Source organism: Aedes aegypti, chromosome 3, assembly GCF_002204515.2.
Source record: "Aedes aegypti strain LVP_AGWG chromosome 3, AaegL5.0 Primary Assembly, whole genome shotgun sequence".
Lineage (NCBI taxonomy): Eukaryota > Metazoa > Arthropoda > Insecta > Diptera > Culicidae > Aedes > Aedes aegypti.
The window spans coordinates 277,336,433-277,355,250 of NC_035109.1; the positions used below are offsets into that span (position 1 = coordinate 277,336,433).

Genomic DNA, 18,818 nt, shown 5'->3' on the forward strand with positions numbered 1-18,818 from the left:
AAGCACTCGCTATTGGGAGACAGCACGTTCAATTTGAAAGAGACGTGCAGGTGCAATATGAACTGTGTTGCACCCATCTTTTTTTGTGTGCTAAAACTCCCAGGTGCTGTTTCTATTCTGCTGAGAATCTCTCTGAGCATTAGCCAAAGCACTCTCTAATAACATCGCTTTGCGCTTTGACGGAGTACGGGTGGTCGCCACTCTACAAACGAATCACACAAACGTTTGTTTACTTCATACATGAAGTGGAGGTAGTGTGTTTCGACGTGCTTCACACTAATAAATGACTATGTGATATTTTTCAATGATGCACGATGTGAAAATGATTCAAGTAATCCAATAATATCCATACAATTTTATCGTAAAGCTGTTCAAAACAATTATGTTGCACCCCTCGTACCTAAAGTTGGGTGTCAGTACCCATAGTGGAAGGTCCCATAAAAAATCAATGAATTGCTCCATTAAAAGAATTATGCTTAAAACATACCTCCATAATAGAAACCGTGTTCCTATTATTGGTGTAAGTATTTTTCCAAGGAAAATTTTTATATGTATCGTGATTTTCATACATTTGAATAATATAAGGATTTTTAAGCTATCGACTGATACGTCAAAATTACATATTTCATGACTTTATCACCATATTAGAGATGCACCACTAATGGTACATTTGCCCTTTTGTGGAAAGAAATGATCCCATGAATCTATATTTCATAATCATATATATACATATATATAAGAAATCGTTTCATCGAAACAAATTTTCAATAAAGTAAAAAGATTTTGTGCCAAACGATACAACTTTTCAAGAGTCATCTTTAGCGTGCATACTTTTTATCTGTCATTAGTGCCAGTACAGTAAAGTGTAAATATAGTGAACATGGCGGGTCGCAAGAAGCGTAAATTGGTGGATTTGGATTTGTTTAACATTGATGCTGACAACAAAGTGGCATCTTGTAAAATTTGTGGAAAAGTTGTAACATGCCTGCGAAATTTTACGTTCGTCAGGCATTACGTGTCACAGCATCGAGACATCGCCAAGGAAAATGGACTTGTGCAGGATGATGACAACGGGGCTAATGAAGATGACGACCAGCCTGACCGGAAGAAAATCCATGTTCGAATAAATAAGCAGACGTACATCAAGGCTTTGGTCGAGACAGTCACTGTCGTTGGTGCTCCATTGAAGTTAATAAGCTGTGCACCACTTCGCAGAATATTCGATGCCATTGAAAACGGGTTTAACGCTAAAGCTGGAGAAGGTATTCAACGAATTGATTCGCGGACAATCAAACCAATTATTGGATCGAGCGCCGAAAAGTTGAGAAAAATGATTACGGAAGAGGTTCGGAATAAACTAATTTGCTTAAAGCTTGACACTGCAACCCGATTGGGCCGAGATGTTCTCTGCGTTAATGTCCAATTCGTCGAAAGAAATGTAATGAAAATCCGAACGCTAGCTATGGTTGAACTGAAGCAGCGGCACACAGCTGATCACCTTGAAAAAGTCGTTACGGATATCTTGACCACCTACAAAATCGAGGTATTCCAAATATACAGCTGCACAACTGACAACGGCTCGAATATGTTGGCAACAAATAAGCGTTTCCTTAAGCAACAAGAAATGGCAATTTTCGGTCTTCTTGATGACGAAGATGAAGATTTGGAAGAGTAATAATCATGATAATATTCACCCTCATTCTTGTTTACCGTATTCAACAATCGAATCTAAATAAGAAAAGAGGAACACTGATCACACTATTATGGGTCACCTAGTCACGATTATTAGTCACTCTGTTCCACATGCAGTTCAAATGAAAATGACCAATAATAGTGGGTGACCCATAATAGTGTGACCAATGTAATTGTAATTATAATCATATTGTTATGTGTTTCACAGAGTCAACGAATCTACCGACGAGTCAGATGACGACAGCGATGAAGAAGTTACCGAAGAGCTAGAGGATGATGATATCGAGTTGGCAACTGAACGCGAGAGGAGTCTATTGGAGAAAATTACACCTATATTCTCCGGTGTCAGGTGTGCAGCGCATACCGCCCAGTTAGCGGTGTCAGACACCATTAAAGGGGCCAAACTAAGGAAGCACTTAGATTTGATGCAAGCATTCGTCAAAAAACTGCGAAAGGTTCCATTCAAAAACCTATTTAAGTTGAACAACAAGGAATTGCCGAAGCCGAGTTGTGACACTAGATGGAATTCGTGGTACGATAATGCATCCTCGCTGAAGACCAACAAAGATTTCATTTGTTCAATAACGAAAAACGACAAAGATGTTGCTCTAAGCAACGATACATGGACCTTTATTGATAATTTTGTCGAAGGCTTCGAACCTGTAGCAAAGCTTACAAAAGCTCTGCAATCATCACAGCTCACCATTGGCGATTTTTATTTGGCATGGCTACGATGCAAGCTTCTGTTGGGTAAGAAAGATAATCCATTATCGAAACAGCTGCTGGCCAACATGGAAACTCGGGAACTAGCTTTAACCAGCAACAACGCTTTCTTGGCTGCAATTTTCTTCGATCAACGTATCAACTATCGGAATAGTCCACTTTTCAATGAGGATCAACGTCAGACTGCATTGGTAAGAATATTAAATGTAATGATGATAATGTGAGAATGATTCAAATTCGTCCTACTATTTCAGATGCATCTGAAAAATGTATGGAAAAGCATTCAACGTGTATCACGAGGCGAGCCATCAAATGTATCAGTAGACGATCCAAAGGAAGGAACTAGTGGGAATCATGACGACGTTTTAGAGGAGTTCTTCCGTTCGCATGATGAGTCTCAAGAATCAAGTATCTCTCCAAGTTTGTTCGATGAGTTGGAAGACTTGAGCCGCTCTCCTCGTCTGAAACTAGAGAAGGGTCAAACAATCTTGGACTACTGGTACGGACAAAAGCAAGCTAAGCCTGAGTTATACTGTTTGGCGGCGATAGCACTTGCCACACCAGCAACTCAAGAGTCAACTGAACGCGCCTTCAGTACCTTAGCATTCATTCTTACAAAACTGAGAACTCGTCTAAGTGAAACTGTTTTGGCAAATATTTTGTTGCTAAGGTTGAACGCTGAGCTTTTCCAGAAAATTAACGTGTGAGATATCTTTTCGACGCAACGTTTGAGATATCAATTCGACGCGAAAGGTATTTCCGAAAAACGCGTTATACTCAATAATATTCTTCTGCTCTTGCAAATGAAATAAATGAATTAAGTATCAGCTTCAACTTGGTGTTTTAATTGATTTTATATAGAAAGATAGTACCTAAACAAAGTTCACAACTCTTCATCACTAAAAAGAACAGCACTACTTGGTTTCCTACATGATTCTTTTTAGTAAGGGTTGTTTCTCAGCCGTAAAGCTTAAAAGCTCTTTTTAACTTAGCTCAACAAATGACGCAACATTCATCCTAAAGTTATCAGTTATTCGTCGCTTACCAATTCATCATATGTGGCTGTACTCTTCGGCAAGAGGAACCATGCCATTAGCGCGAAGTACAGTTAGACCACTGAGACTGGCGCTTTACTTCTTGTGTATATACTCACAATCAAGATAGAATGTTGTTCATAATGTGAGCAATAGTTACGTTATACAGCTACACTGATAAAGTAGATAATTGGCTCAAAAAGCTTTCGAAGTGCTCAAATAGATTGAAGTAAACTTAGCGGTGGTAATGATTACGCTCTACTACGCAATCGCATTGCAAGGTGCTGGTATCCATCGCATCTCTGGTCGTTATTATTTACATAATGCTTGTGTGCTCTAGTTCATAAAGTATAATCTGCAAATGGTTAACAAGTTTTCCTCTTGAATCACACGAATTCTTGATTTCTCTAAAAAAAAGTCATTATGTAATAATTGAGAAATTTTAAAATTATTCAAAAGTGATAGAATTAGAAAAATAATGATGATGATGATGATGATTATTTAGCCACCATCAGCGCAAGGATTACCTATGGCTGCAGAATCATACCGGGATGATATGATCTACCTGATGGATTGTTGTAGCAGGGCTAGTTAATATCTTTGAAGACCTTTGGAAGACAACACTAAGGCTGTTTTCTCATGACAAAAGGCTGGCGACCCCACGCACTTTCATCCAGTCAACAGTTCAATTAACTCCCTTAGGCTACCCCTCCCCAATACCCAATATATAGTAATATATCATATATAGTGTTATTAAAGTATCTTACCGTAAATTTATAGAAAAAGAAATTAAAAATTATACTCAGCTTAATCCAAATAAACTCAAAAACAACGTCCGGGGAAGTATTTCAAGCTTCGTGATTCCAACGTTTTGTCACCGGAAAAAGCTGCCCTTTCGAAATTTGTCATTTCGGTCTTGACGTCCCATGTTCTACCAGGTCAGCTTCGCCAACCTTCGCTCAAGCCGGCTTCATCTGCCTGAGCAAATCGTTGAACGCCAGCAGATGCGGTCTCATCGGTTCTCCTCCCGTCGGATTCAGTTCGATGAGCTGAGCTGCTTCTGAATCAGGTGTCGCATTACGATCGTATTAGTTGCAAACATCGCTTTGGGGGCTGTTCACATATCCTTTGACGGCGACTTCTTCCGGATGGCTTCCGAACATTCGTTGGCCACAAAACATACGTTGGGTGCTTTTGCTTTGCACCATTGACAATGCATTGCAATCCGAAAGCTTTAGTGTTTGAAATACGGTCCTCCGGTGAACTGCGCCATTCGTGGTACGCAAAATCCTTTATTATAATGGGCTTCAAGTTCGAAGTACGTTCATATTCTTGAAGGTTTGGAATACTTAGTTGCCAGCCGAATGAAAATAGTACGCAAAAACGAGAAAAATCGTGGCAGCTGGTTCGAAACACGTCCACTCGCGCACGCGGCTTGCTGCGATGTTGTGATAGAATTAGAAAAATAATATATATATATATATACTCAGATTATAAGATCTTTTGCTTATGATATGCAGCAAAATTGAGTCACTCATGTCCATTTTGCTTTGCAAATATATTGAAAATAAATTACATCATCTTATCAACATTAACAGCAGGGGTACTTATCCTTTGAGTACTGTTATACGTGTATTTCTCGATCCACAATATTGAATCAGATGAAATTTCATTCTCATTTTATAGGAATTCGGATGTTCAATTTATTTTGATCCATATCAACTTATTCCCGACCAGTGTTTCTAGGTCATCATCTGAAATAATTTAGCAAATTAGTTCAAGGAGGTTAAGTGTAAATAACCATTATTCTGTGTAATATTTGAACCAATTATTCGAGGTTTTTCTTGAGTTACCTTCATCTTTAACTGTCTTCAGATTATTGCAGCCGCATACTTCGATAATTTCGACGACTTTTTGTGTGGACCAACAATTTTGACAATTTCCTTAACAAATGATTGCTTTGATTATGTTCAACACATCTGACAAAATTTTCACGTGATCGCTGGCTGTGTCTATGTTAATGTACATCTAGAACAAAATTGCATTCTAATTTCCAATTGTCAACGTCCGCTACTTTTTATATACGTTAAACATAACATAGGAAGAAGTGCGCTGTATAATTCATGTGTGACTAATGCAGCGCACTGCGTAACGTTTTTAGCGTATAGTTGAACGAAAGTACATCTTACTAGTTGTTATATTTTTTGCAGATCCATTATGCTTCAAACTATCTGAAAAAAAAATCATTTAACTGTATGTTTGAACTTTTGTAAGAAAAAACTTTACCGGAAACATCATACCCATAATTTTATTCTAAACGTCCATCACGCAAATGTATTATGCGTTCTTATGTTAAATTTATTTATGCGAAAAGGGTCACCCTCGCCACTGTTCCCATTGTTCCAAATACTTTGGAAATAATTGTACAGAAACTGTAAAGCATAAATTTCGGTTTAATTGAACGTATGTTAGAAATTAGATCACATTTGGGTGATGTTATGCAAAAAATATGAAAAAAGTCATTTCTGCCTGCAGTAAATCTCGTAAAACTCAAAAACGCCTAAAATTAGAGGTATGATATCTTCGATAAAATTTTTAATTTTTTAATAAAAAGGAATAATACTGGCGTTATGTCTGATACTCGCTTTTAATTATATAAAATAGTTTGATAGTTACATCTTTGGCTACCATTTTGAGTTTGAGCCCCCAAGTTTTCTGACAAAATGAAATTTTGAGACACCATAATAGACTTGTACTTTCACGAACAGTACCACACATTTCGCCCTCGACAGCAAAATACGCATTGAGGAATGATCATCTGTTTCGTCATGCGCCTAGAGGGGATGCGGAAGTGTCAAGAAGTTTGATGAAAGACCGTTCATTATTTACGTAAGATAATTTTGTGGGTTTTGCGACACCCTCCTCTTCCATGGTAAGTTTTTTTTTGTATGAATAAAAAACATAACTAGTCTGGCCCGTAAGAAACTCCCCCCTCCACCTAACTCCTTACGTAATCAATGAACGGCCCCTAATTACAAAATAATTTTTGATCATTTTTAAAACATTTCCTACGCCCAAGTTGGCAATTCACGTGCTTGCAGCGTGAAATGTACATGACGTGTGGAGCAAGCAAAAAACGATTCGACACCGCCGTCAGGCACATTCGTTCTCGATTATGATTCTATGAACAGCACCGAACGAAGCACCGTGATACACATTGTGCTTAACTCTTTGAGTTTCAAAGAGTAGAGCTGGAGCTATCTTTTGTCTCTCACACAGCTGCAGCAATACTCGCACCTTCTTTTGTGTCACTCAACAAAAACAGGAGACGCACGCAAAAGTCGGGTGCAACACATGCATATTTTGCACCGCTCCGAGTTTTCTGACATTCTCTGGCTGACGGTATCTGAGTTTGATTCGCAGGACCGTCCAAACAATTTCGATGATGTTTCATTTGATTTATTTAGTTAACATCTACACAGATAACACTGAATCAACAATTTCACGCCACAATACTCGGTTCGTGGCCGCATCTCTCCATCCTCGGTTCTGTCCCACGCTCGCCAAATCTATACGCACTTGATCCGCCCACTTAGCTCGCTGCGCTCCACGCCTTCTTGTACCAACTGGATCCGAAGCGAACACCATCTTTGCAGCAACCCTGGCATCCGGCATTCTTGCAACATGCCCTGCCAATCGTATCCTTCCAGCTTTGGCTACCTTCTGGATACTGGGTTCGCCATAGAATTAGGCGAGCTCGTGGTTCATCCTTCGCCGCCACACACCGTTCTCCTGCACACCGCCATAGATCGTCCTAAGCACCCGACGTTCGAAGACTCCAAGTGCTTGTAGGTCCTCTTCGAGCATTGTCCACGTTTCATGCCATAGAGGACTACCGGCCTTATGAGCGTTTTGTACATGGTACATTTGGTGGGGGCGTGAATCTTTTTTGACCGCAGCTTCTTCTGGAGGCCATAGTAGGCCCGACTTCCACTGATGATGCGCCTCCGTATTTCACGGCTAACGTTATTGTCAGCCGTCAGCAAGGATCCAAGGTAGACGAACTCGTCCACCACCTCGAAAGTATCCCCGTCTATCGTAACACTGCTTCCTAGGCGGGCCCTGTCACGCTCGGCCCCACCAGCTTGCATGTTCTTTGTCTTGGTCGCATTCACCACCAGTCCAACTTTTGCTGCCTCGCGGGTGTACAGGTCTGCCACCTTTTCAAATGTTCGGCCGACGATGTCCATGTCATCCGCGAAGCAAACAAATTGACTGGATCTCGTAAAAATCGCTCTCCACATAACACCTTCTAGCGCAATATTGAACAACAGGCACGAAAGTCCATCACCTTGTCGTAGTCCCCGGCGGGAACCAAACGAACTGGAGTGTTCGCCTGAAACCTTCACACAATTTTGCATACCTTCCATCGTCGCTCTTATCAGTCTCGTGAGCTTCCCGGGAAAGCTGTTCTCGTCCATGATTTTCCATAGCTCTACGCGGTCGGTACTGTAATATGCCGCCTTGAAATCGATGAAAAGGTGGTGCGTTGGGACTTGGTATTCACGACATTTTTGGAGGATTCGCCGTACAGTGAAGATCTGGTCCGTTGTCGATCGGCCGTCAACGAAGCCGGCTTGATAACTTCCCACGAACTCGTTTACTACAGGTGACAGACGACGGAAGATGATCTGGGATAATACTTTGTAGGCCGCATTTAGAATGATGATCGCTCGAAAGTTCTCACAATCTAACTTGTCGTCTTTCTTGTAGATGGGGCATATTACCCCTTCCTTCCACTCCTCCGGTAGCTCTTCTGTTTCCCAGATTGTGCCAATCAGCCGGTGCAGACAAATGGCCAGCCTCTCCGGACACATCTTTATGAGTTCAGCTCCGATACCATTCTTACCAGCAGCTTTATTGTTCTTGAGCTGATGAATAGCATCCTTTACCTCCCTCAAAGTGGGGGCTGGTTGGTTTCCATCTTCCACAGTACTGACGAAGGCATTTCCTCCGTTGTCCCGTCCTTCATTGCCTGTGCTTTCAGTGCCATTCAGGTGCTCGTAGAAGTGCTGCTTCCACCTTTCGATCACCTCACGCTCGTCCGTCAGAATGCTCCCATCCTTATCCCTGCACATCTCGGCTCGCGGCACGAAGCCGTTGCGGGATGCGTTGAGCTTCTGATAGAACTTACGCGTTTCTTGAGACCGGCACAGCTGTTCCATCTCTTCGCACTCCGTCTCCTCCAGGCGGCGTTTTTTTCCCGAAAGAGGCGGGTCTGCTGTTGCCGTTTCCGTTTATAGCGTTCCCCGTTCTGCCGGGTCCCTTGCTGCAGTATGACCGCCCGCGCTGCATTCTTTTCCTCCAAAACCTCCTGGCACTCCTCGTCGAACCAATCGTTCCGTCGACTCCGTCCCACGTACCCGACGTTGCTCTCAGCTGCATCGTTGATGGCTGCTTTTACTGTTCTCCAGCAGTCCTCAAGAGGGGCTTCGTCCAGCTCACCCTCTTCCGGTAATGCAGCCTCGAGGTCCTGCGCGTATGCCGCTGCGACATCCGGTTGCTCTACACTAAAAATATATACCGTAAAACGGGGTAACTTTGATAATGCGGGTAACTGATAGTGCGAGACCCACAACATATTAAACGAAATAACGAAGTTTCTGTTAATCAGTTAAGCAAAAAAAAATGCATAAGTAAAGAGTATTAGTATGACACTTCATGTCAAAGCTATTTTCATTGGAATCAAGTGCATTTGAGGCTTTTTATACGAATATTGAAAATTGACACAATTTTAGCATTTTCGAAACGCTTACAAACAATCTGTTCTACGATCACTATTTGATGTAGTTTTGAATAGTTGGCCACTTATCTTTGACAGCCTAGTTATCATAGAACTTGAATACGGTCTCAAATCTCTTAGCGAATAGCATTTTCACAAACTGGGATGATTTTTGTAATCTAAGTCAGAAATTTCCATATAACGTTAAACGCCTAGAGGTATGCAATACCCTACAAATGTTCGTTATTCATTCAATTTTGTTCGATTCATACTCCATTATCAAAGTTACCCCAAAACAGAAAACCAACTTTCGATTATATGAAAAATTATATATCCATTCATAATAAATCTTTTGGAAATCTATCGACTGCAATCGATAGCTAGGATGCCAGTACTTGTTTTAAAAATATAAATTATTATTCTTTGAAACAGCATGCATAAATATTCAAGTTTTCTTCGAAAAAACTATCAAAGTTACCCCGTTTTACGGTATTGTTTTATGTTACGAAATCGTTCGCTTGAACAACGAAATTATTCGTTGTTTTCTGCAACGAAACAGTTTCGTAAAATGTATGCAACCAGCTTCGTAATATGATTCAAGCTCGAAATCAAAACAAACAATGATTGTTAGAATGTACTAAACATTTCTTCAAAATCATTTCAAACTTTGGGAAGATGCTATTTACCATGATAAAAAACGTTTAAGCATAGGGGAGCAAAAATTTCAAAATTTACATCAGTTTAATGGGCAGGGCATGTTGCAAGAATACCGGACAGCAACCCTGCAAAGATGGTGTTCGCGCCGGATCCGGTTGGTACAAGAAGGCGTGGAACGCAGCGAGCTAGGTGGGCGGATCAAGTGCGTATCAATTGTGCGAGCGTGGGGCAGAACCGAGGATGGAGAGATGCGGCCACGAGCCGAGTATAGTGTCGTGAAATTGTTGATTCAGTGTTATCTGTCTAGATGTTGACTAAAAAAATGAATGAAGTGTTTCAAGTTTGATATTATGGAGAATGCTAGGAACAGTATTGCCATAATTGTATTATGACAAAGCTTTTTGGAACCAAATTTCAAAAGCTTTAAGTCATTTTAATACTAAAACTGATTACTTCATTTGTTTTGCAAAGCTTTACATTAGTAATTAACATCAAAAAGTTATGCTTACGTTTGAGAAACGCGATTAAAATCTGTTATTTTTACTGTTGACATATTGTATCCATAATTGGTACACGTATCCTAGATCTTTAAACTCTTTAGCTCCTACGATTTCCCACCGATGTTGCTGAATTATACTATGTTATATAGTATATCGAGAACCAATTGAGAAAAAATCATAGGTTTTATAAATATTTCAGCTTTCTATTTCCATTTTTCTTGAAACAAAATTAGGAATCTATAGCATGACGTCCCACAGTTAGAATACTGCTTTATTGCGTCGTTTATCGATTATGTGTTGTGTGCACAATTAAATATTAATTGAATTGAAATCGCAACGTCTGCCAGAAAATGTATTAGAAGAACACAATGCCAATTTTCAGGAAGTGTGGTGCAGAATGCACCTTTGGGTTAAGATGACCTTTTCATTGAAAAACGGGTGTTGGTCGTGTCGGTCAGATTTGTTGAGGCAAGTTATTCCTCAGTAAATGCTAGTAACGGACGAAAACTTAAACAACCATAAGCCTTATATCGGGTCCAATCTCGTTTTAAGATGAAGATGAATCGAAGCCAAAGTTCAAATTTTCAAAAGCACGGATCTGGAGAACCAAACATCCGTTTGAGCTGAAAACCTAATCGATTGGTCACTAGGTGGTGGTTTTCAGCTTGAACTGATGTTCGGTTCTCCAGATCCGTGCTCTTGAAAATTTGATCTTTGGTTTCGATTCATCTTCACCTTAATAAGCTTTTCCCATAAAAATCTAAGCAAACTTATAATGTCCAACTGCCTTAGACGTTTCTTTAGTAGCTTGACGACTTCAACTGATGGTTTGACTTTTCTATTAATGATTTCCATTAGCTGTCCGGAATTTGAATTAAAGTGTTCGGAAGAGGCATAAGTGAGAGAGCGTCCGGAATAAGAATCATGAGAAGGCCGTAATGTCCGTAATATGAATAAAAACGGTACACCATTATTTGAAATCAGGATATCATGCTTCAGATTGCCGTAACGCAACACATGCGTTATGGTTTGATGATGATTCCTCGGAATCGTGAATCAAATGAAATCATGACCCACGCATGCATATATAATCTATTTATTATTTTTTTGTAAGTAAAGTGTAAGGGATTATGGCTCTAGAAACCATGATTTGTCGTCATGATATCCTGACCCGATCAATGTACGAATACCATGACTATTCATTATTAAAAAATCTGATTTTAATCCGTGTAATAGGTATATTATTTGCATATCGAAGTAAGCTAATTTAACCATTCACCCAGGTGTTGGGTATGTTTAGTTTCTCAGGACAATAGTTGTTTGTATAAAGGTGCATTTTGCACCATCCATCCCAGAGTCCAAACAAATTCAGCGACAACAGCGATCAAATCGATTGATGATGCAAGTTCAACCCGTCACCCCTTTTGTTTAACATATACTCAACAGTAGTCACCCTCCTTCATGTGCAGTATACTTTTTAACAAGATGCTAACGAGGGTGCCTCCCAATTCAAGGAAAAAGATTGAGCCACATTGCTTCCGAAGAGCACTCGTCCTGCTTTTGCATATGTACCTTCAACCAATTCAAGCAAAAACGCTCGCTTCATTTCGATTCGATTTTACAAACAAAGACAAATTGAGCTACAAAGTTGATACGGTTGTGTCTTCTTGCCATTCGAGGAGGGGTGGAAAGGGAGCCGAAGTTGAATACGAAAATGAACAAATCGTCTTTAAAATTTTCCTTATTCATGAACGTAGAGAAAATTGTCTCCAGAGTGGCGTATAAATAATTGATAAGGTTCGATGAGGGAAATACAGGTTCGGCTTTGGGTTTTGTATGAGTTCCTGCGATGTTGATGACGATGATGATGATGATGATTATGGGTTGCCAAACAGAAAGTTTGATGTCTGGGGAGAAACCTTTCTTTGCATATGGAATCAACCGTGCATGAGGGTGAAATTGGATGATGCGGTTTAATTTTTCTACTTAATAGTTTAAAGTAAAAAAGCATAAAATCCATTAATCTTCTTCTCCGCATTCTTGTTAATTGTTAGTATACATTCATTCACTTCTTATATATTAAGTCTGAAGGCGGTAGAAACACACCAACTTTGTGCAATCTGCCTGGTGTCTCACGAACGGTGAGAATATATGTTCAATAGCATTTTTTTATATCGTTCCAAATTAGCACAAAGCAACGGTTCATTGTGGTTGTAATCTTCTGAACATAATCCAAAAAGTTCATTCAATGGCAGTTTGAAGATTCTGTAAAAGCCTCTAAAAGCCTAACGTTCATTTTTGTGGAAGTTGTGTAACTCGAGAACTGAAAGTTGAGACGATTGCGTGAGCCTTCTTCGAAACTGTAGACACACTCCTACCCCAACATAGTTGAGTGGTATATCCTGCACAGGGTAATCGCTTTTCGTTACTTAATCGGCAGTGATCAAAAATTTAACAGCAATTGAACCAGCAACAGGCTTTCGGTGAAGAGGGACAGTTTTTCTCTAAGTATTATTGCGAAACCACTGCTGTGCTGACTGAGTTTGCCATTCAGTTTATTAAAATTCCATGAAAAGTCCTCTGATCGTTCTTCACAATTGGATTGAAACCGCTCCTCGGAACACCGCAAGACAAATTGGCTAGTAAAAACTGTGGTACAAGTTGACCTAAACAAATTCACATGAATTTACCCTCCCCAACGAGAGTCCCTCTACGGGGAGCAACTTATTGCACCGAGGAATCCCGAAACCGTTTTTTTTTTTCTGGACTCTTGAAAGCTCTTTAGCTCGGCGCAGCTTGACTTGTATGCAATTGGTGATGCTTGCCCGAAAGAACCTTGCACTCAGGGTAGCTCTTTGGACTCGTCCCGGGGTAAGTAGCATGTTGGGAAAATTATTACTTGGTGGAAAAAATCTGCTCCCTCTCGGGAAGCAGCTTGGTTCGATAGAAGCTGCTGGAACAGAACAAACTCAGTGAGTAGACTTGCAGGAGCCCGCTGGCTGTGCCAAGTTGAACCCTTCCACTTTGCGCTCGGAACCATGCACTATGGGCTGGAATTTTTATCTTCTTTTATAATGAATTATTTATACAAAATTATTAACTGAAAAATGAAATTATATGGAACTTGTTTCAAACATTTTTCCATATGACCAATGACCATATTAGAACTTATTAGAGGGGATTTAACGAAGGTCATTCAACTCTGAATTGTATGAAATAAATTTCTCATTATTGAGATCATTATTGATTAAAACACCGCTAGCGCATGACGGCTCACCATAGTAGCATGCCCGAAAGATCTTGATACTATTGAGAACCAGAGCTACAGGTCCAAAGCCCTGATAAAGGTGGATGGTTGTGATGGCTATGACCGTGGTCATCATGTAAAGAAAAAGCGGACAATGCTGTATCGTGTCAGCACCGAGGAGGCAGCCCCTCTAGCACGATGTAGGTAGCGCAACCCTGGTTAGGTGGCCTATCGTAGACTCTTCATCAACCAAGAAAGGCAAATGTAGAGCAAACGGATTGATTTTACGGCAACAGACCCGGCAACGACTAAAGGGCAACGATTGGAAAGTTGGATCTTGAAACGTGAGAACGTGAACCCGCGCGTGTTGGGCTCCTGACTCGTGAACTGCGGAATGTCGGCGTGATCGTTGGCAGCTATCCAGGAAATACGCTGGCCGAGAACCGGAGAACGCGAATTACGAGCGGTGGATTCCATCGCCAACACTTCATTCAAGTATCACAAGTACCACCAGCGATGGCGACAGATGAAGCGAATTATTCGGAAGCGACCGAATCTGTGTGTTGAGAATGATGGGCAAGCTCTTCAACTACAGCCTGATCAGCATATATGCGCCGATGAACGATAAGCCCGATGACATGAAGAATGAGTTCTATGAGAGCTTGGATAAGGCCTACGGAGAGTGCCCAAAACAAGATGTCAAGATAGTCATCGGCGACGCAAATGCGCAGATCGGGAAAGAAGATTTCTTCCGACCCGTCTTTCTAACGGAAAGCTTTCATTCCGTTACCAATGATAATGGCCTGCGGCTAGTAACCTTCGCTGCTGCTAGAGGAATGGCAATCAGCAGTACCTACTTCGCACGAAAGAATATCCGCAAACACACCTGGCGACACCCGAGTGGCGATGCCTGCTCCCAAGTAGACCACGTGTTGGTTGATGGGTGACATTTCTCAGATGTCATTGATGTCAGGACCTTCCGAGGCCCTAATATCGACTCGGATCATTATCTCGTTGTTAGCTAAAATTCGGGCGCGATTATCCAGTGTCAGGATTTCCATAACAAACAGAAAGCTGCGCTTCAATATACAACCGTCAGAAACTAGACGAGCAGTTGGGAAGAATCAACGTTGCAAGAGCCTGTGGGACCCTATCCACGAAGCTGTAACAACAACGGCGCGGGAACTGATCGACACTGGTCAACGACGAAGACGAAACGACTGGTTCGATGAAGAGTGCAGGAGAATGACAGACATGAAGAATGTCGCCAGAAGTCGTATGCCTGTGGCCAATACCCGACAAAACAGAGAGCTGTACAGGGCAGCGAGAGCCGAAGAAAAGCGAATCCACCGCAGAAAGAAGTGTGGTAGCTGACGCTCAAGAAAGCATGAACCGGAATGATATGCCGAGATTCTATGCAACGGTCAACGGTGCGCGGCACAATACCATACCAGTGCCCAACATGTGCAAGCTGTAGACTCACCGACCATAGGAGAGGTTAAAAAGGCTATCAGCGAGCTGAAGAACTGTAAAGCTGCTGGGAAGGACAAGATCCTGGTCGAGCTTCTCAAGCACTGAAGTGAGCAGCTTTACCAGTCGATCCACCGAGTACTTCTGAAGGTATGGGAGGACGATGAATTGTCCACCGGCTAGTTGGATGGCCTCATCCGCCCTATCTACAAGAAAGGGCACAGACTGGAGTGTTCCAATCACAGAGGAATTACTCTGCTGAATTCGGCGTACAAAATTCTGTCGCGCATCCTGTTTAATAGACTGAGACCGCTTCATCGGCGAATACCAAGCTGGTTTTCGTGAGGGCCGTTCGACAACGAATCAGATGTTTAGCTTGCGAATGGTCCTAGACAAATTCCGGGAGTATAACTTGCAGACTCACCATCTGTTTATTGATTTCAAGGCGGCGTACGACTCAGTGAAAAGAAATGAGCTTTGGCAGATAATGTCTGAAAATGGTTTTCCGGCGAAACTAATTAGGATGATACGTGCTACGCTGGATGGTTCGAAATCAAGTGTTCGGATCGCAGACGAGGTGTCCCTTATTATTTTCATCAGAATTTAAACAGAAAGCTCATCAGTATCTTCTCAAGATTAAAAAAAAAAAAGAATCCTCTCAAGATTTCCATCGGTATATTTTTTATATTTTCATCATTATTTATATTTTCATTTAATTCTTATCGATCTTAGCAATCCTCTAAACATTCTCAACAGAATCTCTTTAGGATTCTTATCAAAATCCTCTAAGCATTCCCATCGGTATCATATCTGGATTTTCATCAGAATCCTTTCAGAATTCTCATCAGAAGCCTTTCAGCATTCTAGTCATAGTCCTCTTAGGATTCTCGTCATAATCGTCTCAGTATTCTCGTCAGAACCCTCTCACGATTCTCGTCAAAATTCCCTCAGGATTTTCATTAGAATTCTCTCAGGATTCTTATTAGATTCCCCTAAGATCCCCTTCAGAATCTTCTCATAAATCCCGTCAAATTCTTCTCAGGATTCTCGTTTGAATCTTCTCATGATTCTCGTCAGAATCTTCTCAGAATTCTCGTCAGAATCCATTCAGGATTCTCATAAGAATCCTCTCATGATTCTTATCTGAATTCTGTCAGGATTCTCATCAGAATCCTCTCAGGACTCTCTTTAGAACCCACTCAGGAATCTTGTTAGAATCTTCTTAGAAGTTTCATCAGAATCCTCAAAAAATTCTCATCAGAATCCTTTCAGGGTTTCTGTCAGAATTCTATCTAATTCTAAGTTTGTCGTCAGAATTCTCTAAAGACTATTCTCAGAATCCTCCCAGATGTCTCGTCAAAATCATCTCAGGATTCTCGTCAGAATTCTCTCAGGATGCTCGTCAAAATCCTCTCAGGATTCTCATCAGAATCCTTCCAGGATTCTCATCAGAATCTTCTCAGGATTCTCATCAGAATCGTCTTAGGATTATCATCAGAATCCTCTCAGGATTCTCATTAGATTTCCCAAAGGATTCCATCAGAATCCTCTCAGGGTTCTGATTAGAATGCTCTCAGGCTTCTCATCCGGATCCTCTCAGAAATATTGTCGGAATTATTTTTAGATTCTCAAAAGAATTCTCAAAAATTTCTCAGTCCAATCCTCTTATAATTCTCATCACAATCCTCCCAAGATTTGAAAAATTCTCTCCTCTGAAACCTGATCAGAATCCTCTCAGAGTTTCTGTTAGAATTGTTTCAAGATTCTCATCAAAATTCTCATCAATTCTCCTAAGATTCGAAGAATCCTTTCATCTGAAACCTCATCAGATTCCTCTCAGAGAATTCTTGTTAGAATTTCTTTTAAGATTCTCATCAAAATTCTCTAAGTTTCTCATCAGAATCGCCTCAGGTGTTTCGACAAAAACATCCCAGGATTCGCGTCGGAATTATCTCTAGATTCTTATCTGAATTCTCTTAGGATGCTCATCAAAATCCTCTCAAAATTTTCGTCAGAATGCTTCCAGAATTCTCATTAGAATCCTCTCAGGATTCTCGTCAGAATCCTTTTCGGGTTCTCATTAGAATCCTATCAGGATTTTCATCAGAATCCTCACAGAATTCTCAATAGATTACTCTGAGGATCTTATCAGAATCCTCTCAAGTCTTTTATCAGAATCCTCTCATGGTTCCTGTCAGAATTCTTTCAAGATTCTCATTAAAATCCTCTAAATTTCTCATCAGAATCTTCTCAAGTGTCTCGTCAAAATCCTCTCAGGATTCTCGTCAGAATTCTCTTTGGATTCTCACCAGAATTCTCTCAGAATGCTCGTCAAAATCCTCTCAGGATTCTCATCAGAATCATCTCCAGATTTTCATCAGAAGCCACTCAGGATTCTGAATAGAATGCTCTTAGGCTTCTCATTAGAATCCTCTCAGAATTCTCGTCAGAGTTCTTCTAAGGCTCGCAACAGAATTCTCTAAAAATCATCAGTCCAATCCTCTCAAGATTCTCATCACAATCCTCCTAATATTTGAAGAATCCTCATCAGAGAGTTTCTAACAGAATTCTTTCAAGATTCTCATCACAGTTTTCTAAGTTTCTCATCAGAATCCTCTAAAGATTCGCATCAGAATCCTCTCAGTTGTCTCGTCAAAATCGTTTCAGAATTCTCGTCAGAATTCTCTCAGCATGCTCGTTAAAATCCTCTCAGGATTCTCATCAAAATCATCTCAGTGTTCTCATCAAAATCCTCTCAGCATTTTTATCAGAATCCTCTCAGGATTCTGATTAGAATTTTCGCAGGCTTTTTGTCAGAATCCTCTCAGGAATCTCGTTGGAATTCTTTAAACATTCTCAGCACAAGTCGTTAAAATTTCTCAGTTCAAACCTGTCAAGATTTGAAGATTCCTCTCCTCTGAACTTCATCAGAATCATGTCGGGATTTTCATCAGAATCCTCTCAGGATTCTCATTAGATTCCCTGAGGATCCCATCAGAATCCTCTTAGGAGTCTTGTCCGAATTCTCTTAAGTTTCTCAACAGAATTTTAAGAATTCTCAGCCCAATCCACTCAACATTCTAATCAAAATCCTCTCAAGATTTGAATAACCCTCTCCTCTGAAACCTCATCAAAATTATCTCAGGAATTATGTACAGAAGCGCAATAAGAAAATCCTTCCACCGGTATCCCATCTGGATTTTTTATCAGAATCCTCTCCTCCATCTAAGGTTTCTCGTCAGAATCTACTCAGAATTCTGATTAGAATCCTTTCATGATTCTGATAAGAATCCTTTCATGATTCTGATAAGAATCCTTTCAGGATTCTTGTCATAATACTCTCAGATTTGCCGTTAGAATTCTCTCAGAATTCTCGTTAAAATCGTCTCAGGATTCTCATCAAATACCTCTCAGGATTCTCAACAGAATCCTCTCAGGATTCTTGTCAGAATCTATGAGATTGCATAATTTTTAGGTTGAAGCTTAAAATTTCTCATTAAATTTCCATTTCTGGCCCATAGTGCCATGTGGGAACAGCTCTTCCCACCACGAGTCGAACGTATGTGAGAGCCCGACCGATTGTAGCCTTCAGTTCTGCTGCAACGGTTCTGCCTCGGGTCACCCTCCAACTGCTTGTGCAGTTAATCATAAATCTTGTTTTCTCTGGAGCCAACTATTAAAACAACAACTACGGCATGCCAGTAGTAGGTATC

At 40.7% G+C, this 18,818-nt stretch overlaps 1 protein-coding gene across 1 annotated transcript; it reads left to right on the forward strand.

The window, feature by feature from the left end:
• The first annotated feature begins 1,707 nt into the window (after positions 1–1,707).
• Positions 1,708–4,502, forward strand: LOC110678172. Its single transcript, XM_021850796.1, has 3 exons — positions 1,708–2,606; positions 2,670–2,989; positions 4,388–4,502. Exons 1-3 carry the CDS (start codon positions 2,118–2,120, stop codon positions 4,500–4,502), a joined length of 924 nt encoding a protein of 307 aa, XP_021706488.1. The 5' UTR covers positions 1,708–2,117.
• The last annotated feature ends 14,316 nt before the right edge of the window (positions 4,503–18,818 follow it).

Bases quoted from the DNA above. Each gene is read 5' to 3' on its own strand.
- LOC110678172 (XM_021850796.1), top strand. From the start codon at position 2,118: ATGCAAGCATTCGTCAAAAAACTGCGAAAGGTTCCATTCAAAAACCTA. The intron at 2,607-2,669 runs GTAAGAATATTA...CTACTATTTCAG, and splicing joins ATCAACGTCAGACTGCATTG to ATGCATCTGAAAAATGTATG. The intron at 2,990-4,387 runs GTCAACTGAACG...ATGTTCTACCAG, and splicing joins GCCACACCAGCAACTCAAGA to GTCAGCTTCGCCAACCTTCG.